General features: G+C 53.3%; 1 protein-coding gene across 6 annotated transcripts in view; it reads right to left on the minus strand.

The window, feature by feature from the left end:
* CUX2 (cut like homeobox 2) overlaps nucleotides 1–6500 on the minus strand; it is a 63605-nt gene extending 57105 nt beyond the window's left edge. For 4 of the 6 annotated variants that reach the window (XM_034068464.1, XM_034068460.1, XM_034068463.1 and 1 more), the window contains exon 1: nucleotides 6158–6500. In XM_034068464.1, the coding sequence (XP_033924355.1) occupies nucleotides 6158–6244 (87 nt within the window). In that variant the 5' untranslated portion in view covers nucleotides 6245–6500. The remainder of the gene's footprint in view (nucleotides 1–6157) is intronic. The other 2 variants (XM_034068465.1, XM_034068461.1) reach the window with 1 other exon arrangement.
* Between the last annotated feature and the right edge of the window lie 2247 nt (nucleotides 6501–8747).

Below are 8747 nucleotides of genomic sequence, written 5' to 3' on the forward strand. Positions count from 1 at the left end.
GCAGAGCGCTCTGAGCACCGCAGCCAAAGGCAGCTCTCCCCATGCCCTTTATTAATCAGCGTGATTAATAAAGAATAAATATCCTCTGCAGCCAGGCTAAGCAATAACACACCAGCCCTGGCGCCAATGAGCTGCTGTGCTTACACCACACATTACAAGACCCGCTGCACCAGGTAATACTTTATTATGTTATCCCGACGGAAGAAAACAAAGGATGCCTGAGGTCCTGACTCCGGTGTAAAACCACGGGAGCGTTACCAAAGGCAACGGCAGTGGCTCCGAGCGGCTGACGCACGGCACAGCTCCCACCAGAGGCATATTTACCTGGGGTTCAAATTGGTTATTTACTTCTTTAGAAGCCCATGTTGCAGAAGAAACCAACCAGCACGCACCCACCAAGCAATTAATATCAGAGCGGCCCCACGATCGCAGAGAGTGGCTTAAACTGCGGCTAAATCAACCCTCTGGGGTCCTGTTGCAGGCTTTGGGGAAATCATTAAGTGCTACTTCTAAGTAGTCAAAAACATAATTACACAGCAAGGCCTTACTAAGAGAATGGGGGGGAAGCAGCACTGAAACCATTTTGGAAGGAGGTGTTCAGCTGCGTGAAATTGGGAAGCTTCAACTTAAAAGGGAAGCCGTCAGTTGTGGGAATACAGCAAAGCTCGTCAGCAGGCACGGCCACAATAAATCATGTTAAATACACAGACGGAGTTGAAGGAGCCCATCATCCAATGGGGTTCCTGCCTGCAAGCCCAGGGTGAGCAGTTATTGCCCACCTCAAACCTGGATCTGAGCTGGGAAGAGGTGGATGCTGCTGTGCCCATGTTCATTAACAAGCACTGCGGTAAATAAGGAGCACTTGAGCTTTCCAGGCTATCTAAAGCCTTCTGGTTGGATCCTGCTGATGACCCCCTGCGGCTCCTGGCTTGCTGGCTTCAAGAGCTATTCTTCATTGTGCTGATACAGCCTGGACCTCTTTGCAGAGGTGCCCCCTGAGATCCTCTGCATGGGCAGCCAAAATGGCACATGCAACTCTTCCAAGGGCCCTTTGCTGCAGGAGATGATGGACAACACTCAGCCATGCACCCAGGCAACAGGCACGAACACCATGAGCTGCCAGACCCCTTTTTGGAGGTGATTTGCCCCAAGACGCTCCCTCCTTTGTACCCCAGCAGCAGGGAAACTGAGGCACAAAGCCATTGCCCAAGGCAGCAAGCAGGTGCTGGGACAGAGCCCAGACCAACAGAGCATCATGGTTGTTTCACTGCATCCTGAATCCCAGAGGCTTCTCAGCCTGCAGTGGGGAAGGGGACACAATCCCATTACTCTACAGTGGGTTGGGAATACGGATCCTAAGATTTAACCCTCTCACAGCAACTGTGCTCAGTCCCATCCTCCCTGAGATGATGGGATGAGGCACCCACACACCCCACTCCCCCTGATTAGGGGGATCCCCATCAGATGGCAACCCCCCTATCAGAGACCCCATCACCAAAGCCAAGCCAAGGCAGTGATCACAAGCAAGCCAGACCCAGCACCGGGCTGAATCCTGCTTCCCAAGTCTTGCTGCCTTGGCAAGGGACACCAAAAGCTGCATGAAAAGGTAATTAAAGAGAACTCGGTCTCATAGATGCTAACACAACACACACGAGGAAGTGTTACGAAAGGGGAAAACTTTTTAATAAAGTCTGCAAGTACATATTCCTCCTTTATCAACCTCAAGATTTATTGACCCAAGAAACCATATTGACTGAATAAATCTTGATAATGACCCCAGCAGAAGTCAATACCTGCTTATTATCTCCCAAGTTGGGGAATTACATCTTTCGGTAATAGGAGCAGGATGGTATGAAATGTTCTGAGAAACTTCACACTGGCTCTTTTTTTTGGAGGGATGGATGCCTCTAATGTGCCTTTTCCAATCCGAGAGGGAATGTGCTAGCCGTTAATACAGCAAGTGAGATGCTGTGTGGTTTCTATCTCAAGGTCTGGCAAGGGGGGGCACACACCATCACTGCTGTACCCTAACTTCAGCTCAAGGCAGGCTGTTGAGGATGTTGCAGCTCAACAGCAGCCTCCCACCCTGCAAACAAGGGTCCTGCATTTGCCATTTGACACGTTGAGTCAGCAGCTCTTGGGATAATTCCCTGGAATTTAAGACGTAGGAATTCCCATGGCCAGGATATACAGCACCATGATGATACCAGCACCCAAGGGAGGAGGGGAGCAGCACCACTGCATCCCATGGGAGCCACAGCCACCTCTGGGAGCCCAAACACTGCTTTTCTCCAACCAGCAAAAACAAGAGGGGACAACTGAGGAGCAGGAGGGTCACTCCAGCCCCCAAATCCATATCCTGCATCTAAAGTTAGTGCTGCCCTTGCCAACAGCTAACTTGCCATTCAGCAGAGAAGACAGCAGCCATGGGACCAGCGCACACAACATTCTTGCCTGCATTTTGAGTTGAAGTCTCTGCAGACAGCAAGAAAAATTAACTGAAAGGAGCAGCTCCTGTGCCAACATATGGAGGGAGATGAATAGCGCGTTCTGCACGCTCCGCTGAGGTTATCTAGTTAAGCAAGTGCCTCCTAAAGGACTGGGGCTGGGAGTGTGCTGCTTGCTTAATCTGGTCATAAATAATAATTCAGATCACCAAGTGTTTTAGCATTCAGCTCCACCTGCAGCACAAAGGCTCTGCTGAGCCTGGCCAAACTCATGGCCACAAGCAGCAGGAAGTGATGGGGAACCCAGGGACCGCAGTGAAACAGCTCCCTCATTGCCACCAAGCCATGCAGGGCATTGATGCAAGAGGCTGCGTTGGGCTGGCCTGAGTTAGGGGCAGCACGCAGCTGCCTTCACCCCATGAACCCCATTCCCACTCCCCTATTTCATGGGGCACAGCAACCGCAAGCACTCTGCTCACTGTCCCTTTTCCACCGCCAAGCTGATACCCACCAGGGCTGATACCCTTCCCTCCAGTCCCATAACATCAAATCACATCCCCATCCCTGTCCCCTATTTGCCTCTTGATCCCAATCCCTTTTTCTTCCCTCCCTCTCCTCCAAGGCCACAGAGACAACCCACTAAACTGGATCAGGAGGCCAGCATGTACATCTCTAATGGGCTGCAGCACGCACACAATTAATTAATGGATTTATTAATTAGGGAAGAAGTCACTCTTCGGGCTGGAATTGGGGTCACCGGTTTCTAAAGCGAGAGCTGCAGAGCTAAAGATAAACTCTCATTTTCTGCAGCTCTCGTCTTGTCTGGCAGCGTCTCAATTATTCCGACACAGGAAAAAATAATAGGGGGAAAACTGTACATTTGACCTCAGAAACTTCATGGAATGACTTCTGGAGGGTGCACAACCCGAAGCCAGTGGCAGGCGGGAGCAGGAACAGGGCCCATCCGTTCACTCTTGATATTAGACATATCAAGGAACTGCTTCCAATGAAGGGTTTGGGGAAGAACAGTGGGATGTGGGATGGATGCTGCACCACAAGCAGGCTCAAGTAGGGAGCTGCAGTGGAAGTGTGGAGGAAGGGGACACCACAATGTAGTCAATGATGGTGACATCCAGAGACACGAGTTCCCCAGTGGCCAAGGTTTTAACAAGCCATGCTGGAGCATCAACTGCGCTTTGGTGGTCAGCTCAGGTGAAGCTCCTTGGTGGTATATGGAAAGGAGAAGCGTCTGTAGCTGCCATAGCCCTAGATCTGTAAAGAAACGGGGCTCCTGAGTGAAGAAATGTCACCAGTGTCCCTGCCAAGAGACAGGCTACATAGCACAGCCGCAATAGAAGACAGCAGAGAATCCACATAAACAGCATCATCAGGTCATTGGTACCTCTCAAGAGGAGCACAAAACCATCAGACAACAGACATCTGCAGAGAACAGGGTGTCATGAGTGCCACTGCTCCTAAATCCATGTTGTGTAAGCGGGACAATTCCACAGCTCCTGCCCAATGCACAAGGAGTGGCCAGAGCCTCTGGGAAGCACAAACTGTTCATAACCCCACAACACTCCTCAGCCAGCCCTGGGCATGGGCTGTAATGGCACAAACCCTGAGCTTTCCTCTTGGAAAGATGAAATTCCCAAGATGGGGGCACTGAGAGCCCCCTCTGGTACCCCTCTCCTCCTTCTGGGCACAGTGACCATGAGCATCACCTCTCCCTCTGCTTCCCAGAGGTGGGAATGAACAGTCTTGGGTGCTGGAGGAAACTGGAAGGTGCCACCAGTCTCTCCATACGATCCCTAAAAACCACAGAACCCAGGAGGAATTTGCAGAGGTGAAGCTCCCCCCATGTATAGCCCCCAAAGCACCCTTGCCTCCCCCTGAGGTTATCCTGCCCACCACAAGCAAGCAGTTCAGCCTGTTAGTCCAAGCTCTAGGAATTAAGCTTCAGCCAAGAGGACTGATAGCTTATTTACTGCTGTCATCTATATAAAGAAGAATTTTGACACATTGTTAAATGATGCACATTTAGATAAGTCAAGCTGTCATATCATTTAATGGATGTCTAAACTCCCTCTGTAGCTGATATGTAAAATTTATGCACTTCAGAATATCATAAGGTTATAATATTTTAATCACATCCACAGTTGTGGGGTTGCTTGGGTGGGTTTCAACCCCCACCCCATTCCCTAAACTCTGAACAGCAAAAACCACTCCATCAACCACACCGTGTTCCAAGGCTCCTGACCAAGTTTCTGCCCAACTCCGCTCCAGAATACCGAGAGCATTTGCATTACAGGAAATCAAACCGAGAGCGTTTTATTTGACGAACCAAACACTGGAGCCATATAGCCAGAGCTCATCTGCATAATGAGATGTGAAGACATTGATAAAAGATGGCTATAATCAGTCCCTCTCCCCTCGCTCGCTCTTGTATTTATTATCCCAAATCAGCAGCTCGCAACTCTTCCCATTTTTTGCCGGTTTGGGTTAGATTAAAGCGGCATCCGGAGCGTGTAATCCATACAGTGCCAACCGGAACGTAATAAACCAAGAGCAAATTAAAACACAAAAAACCCATAAAGGACCGAATCCTGCTATGACTATTATACACAAGAAAGCTGTAAAAAATACTGCATTAGTAATGTACACAATAAAACAATCTCATAACCCAATGAAATATGTCTGGCATTATCTTTGATGGAATTTTATCTCTTCTCATTTCCAAGACTATTTGCTGTAAAAAGCCTTGACGCCGTTTCGATCAAAGTGCTGCCGAGTAGCACATTATCTACATGTTTTACATATGCCCACCATTCATCAGGGTTGCTCAAAACTCTGCCATTCCCAAGCAGCCCCAGGCCAGCAGAGCTGCTCAGGCACATGCATTAAGGAGGAAAAGGGAGGATAAAAAACCACGGGAAAAGCTCTTGGAAAGATAAAGAATGGATTGCTTCCCTTCCTTTTATTCTTGTTTTCCTTTCTAATAGAGGGCATTAGGCCAAGCTGGCACAAGGTCACCTTTCCCACCATGATCCTGGCTGGACAGAAGTCGATCCCTATGGCTCCATCTCCAGCACCCAACTATGGCCATCCAGGCAAGCAGAGCACCCACCGCCCTGCCCACCTCTCCCTCCAGCAAAGTTCCCCCCACAGTGGACCCACGGAAAAGTAGCTGCCAATATTTGCCTTTAAATAAAGGTCTGCACACCCAGGAAAAGTCACCAGCGTGATTTAGCTGGGAATGCTTTTGTATCCGAAGCACTTAGACCCGTCATCCCTTCCCGACCACAATGAGCACTCGTGGCAAGCCAACCGGCCGTGGTACCTGCAGTACTTTTAGGGTTGCGTATCACAGACATAGCACAAAATCTGCTTAACAGCCAAAATGCATTAAATGCTGGAACTGTTGATATAGTACCAGAGCCCCATAAATCGCATTTCAATCTGTTTACTGCCCTACGAAGCACACTACATCTTAAACTCTGTAATATCCGACAGGGAGAAACCCATTTAATATCCATGTAAAAGAGCGTTTCGGCTTTTGTAGTGGATCCAGGTTGGGTTTCATCCCATTATGTTGGGAGAGCTATTGTGTTAATTATCCGCCTCCCCGCTACATCGGTGCCTATTTCAGATCACAAACTGGCAGCATCCCCCGGCAAACCTTCCCTCGCACACCTTAACAAAGGACTTACCGGCAATTTCACACACCGAGGGCACCACGGCGGGATACGGCAGCCGTCACCTGCCCGGAGCCACAAAGGATCCCTCTCCCACCACATCCATCGCCAGTCCCGGCCACCGCAGGACCGGACAACAGCCGCCTCGTCCCGATCGCCTTGCGCTGACGTTCAGGGCTGCCCGAGCCCCGGCACAGCGGACCCGGGGCCCTGAACAATGGGAGCGCGGCGGGGCTCCGGGCAGCCCCGCTCCGCCATCCCCCGGCTACCGCGCATCCATCCTCTCAGCGGGGAGCCCCTGCCCCGCCGCGCCCGCTGCACACCCGCTCCCGGGGGGAGGCCGGACAGCCCCGGGGACACTCGGCAGCCCGCGGGCACCTGCGGCTCCGCTCCGCGGGCACCGCAACAAAGTTGGCGGAGCGGCGCGGGGGGCCGCGCTCCCCGCAACTTCATCCCGCGCAACTTCCTCCTCTCCCTCCCTCCCTCCCTCCCGCCGGGGCGGAGCGGCGGCCGCGCTGTCACCTCGGGGGCGGCGGGGCGGGGGCCGGGGCGGCGCGGCTCCATCGCCGCTAGCGCTGCTCCATGCTCCCGGGCGGCGCCGAACAAAGAGCGGCGGCGGCGGGGATCAATTTCTGATACCTATCGATGGGGAAGGGCGGGCGGAGGGAGGGCGGGAGCGATGGGGGGGGGGGGGAATGAGGGGAGGGATGGGGGCGGCCGCCCGGATCCCCCCCTCCCGCCCCGCTCCATCCATCCTCCGCCCGCCGCCACCAACCTGGAGCCGGCGGACATCAAACCGCGTCCGGTATCGAAACATCGATCCCACGTCGGCGGCCATCTTGGGGGAGACCGGCGGCGCGGACGGGCGCGGAGAGGAGCGGAGCGCACCGCACCGGACCGCACCGCACCGCGCCGCCCGCCTCCACCGCCGGGGGCGGCCCCGCCGCCGCCTCGCCCCGCCCGCGGCCCCCCTCGGGTCCGTGGGACCCCCCCCCATGGCTGGGAAGGGCGCGATAGATGGCTTGGGTTTTGCCGGTGTTGGAGGAGCATCCCGCACCGCGGGGAGGTGGGAAGCAGCATCCAGAAGCCGCCCGTTAAAGTTTGGTTGGGTTTCGTTTCTAACCTGACACATCCACAGCACCTTCGGCCCTGGTGGGAACTGCAGCAGCAAACACGAACGCAGCCGAGGCCGGCTGTGAAATTCCAAAACTCAAAGTGGTTTAGAAGTATATATTTAAATCACTGAATGCAGTTGAGCTCTGAAGAGCTCAGACAACTTCAACAGAGCAATGGTGTTCAGACACCAGCATTTGGGCACTAACAAAACCTGTCCAAGAAACACCCCCTTTCCTTGCCTACCAAAAAGCCCCCAAGCTTGATGGTTTCTGCCCCAAGTTTCCCCATATCCTGTTGTGCCAACCACACCAACACCCAACGAAAGGGCTTTGAGCATTAAACCCAGGCAGAGCCGTGCTGTGATTGCCAGGAGTCCCTGTTGGGTGCAGGAGGGCTGAGCTGCCCCTTTGGGTACGTTTTGCAGGTGGGTGTTTTGCAGGCCAAGCAAACGCAGCAGTTCAATGCTCCTGCTAAGGAGCAGGGCACACCTCAAGCTGTTGTACAGATACGTGCAAGTCCCTGTGCCTGGAAGGGCCTGGGGCTGCTGCCAGGCTGTGACACAAACCTACATCCCAGCTCCCCTACCCGAGATGCAGTGTGGAGGAGCTGAGCTCCCAACCACCCCACAGTGGGGGATGAAGCATTGCCCTGGGCTCATAAACCTGGGTGCTGCTTTGCCTCTGAAACTGCAGAGAGGAGGAGGGCATCCTGCAGCACCCCATCCTGCACCATCACACTGCTCCCCCTTGTCTTACCTGTCACCATTTGATGCTTGGAGATCCTGGTGCTCAGAGGGAGGTGGTCAGGACCCCAACAGCCTCTACTCCTTGCGTGCATGGACACCAGCAAACCCAGGGGAAGTGCTCCTGCAGCTCTCACTCAGTCCTTCACCACCCCAGCCACAAAGCTTTGCTCTCAGCTTTGCTCCTTGCAGTAGATCTTGCACTGGAGATGCAGGGATGAAGCAGCCCCTGTGCCTTGGCCTCACTTCCAGCCCAGGCATCATCCTGCTGCCGTTATCTGCATAGTGCAGAACTCCTCCGATTCCACCAAACAGCACAATTTGTGTCCAGAAGGTGCCAAAGGAACATCCTCCAAACTGCACCCTGCTCTGCAGGTGCATCCGGCCACCGCAGGGACTGCTCTGCTCCTTCCCTTCTTGCTGCCTGAAGTTCTCCTGGGCCAGGACAACAGTCCAAAAGGATAAGGCAGGCACTCAAAGTGACCTTGGCACCACGCTATAGCATGAACAGCCAGGGAATGATCTCCTCCTTCTCATCTCTTCCATTCAGGGAACTTGGAGCTGTTTGGGATCCCACAATTGCAAATTGCCTCAGGCAGGAGAACAAGTGAACAGAAAATCAAAGTTCAAAGGAAAGCTTTGCAAGAGCCAAGGCAGTTTGTGTTAGAGCTGGGGTGCTCCTGCGAGCCCTGGGCCAGCTCCTTCCACACTTCCAGAGCTGGCTGGAAAAGGGGGCTCCCATAGAAG

Source organism: Melopsittacus undulatus, chromosome 12 (genome assembly GCF_012275295.1).
Source record: "Melopsittacus undulatus isolate bMelUnd1 chromosome 12, bMelUnd1.mat.Z, whole genome shotgun sequence".
In the NCBI taxonomy this organism is placed as follows: domain Eukaryota; kingdom Metazoa; phylum Chordata; class Aves; order Psittaciformes; family Psittaculidae; genus Melopsittacus; species Melopsittacus undulatus.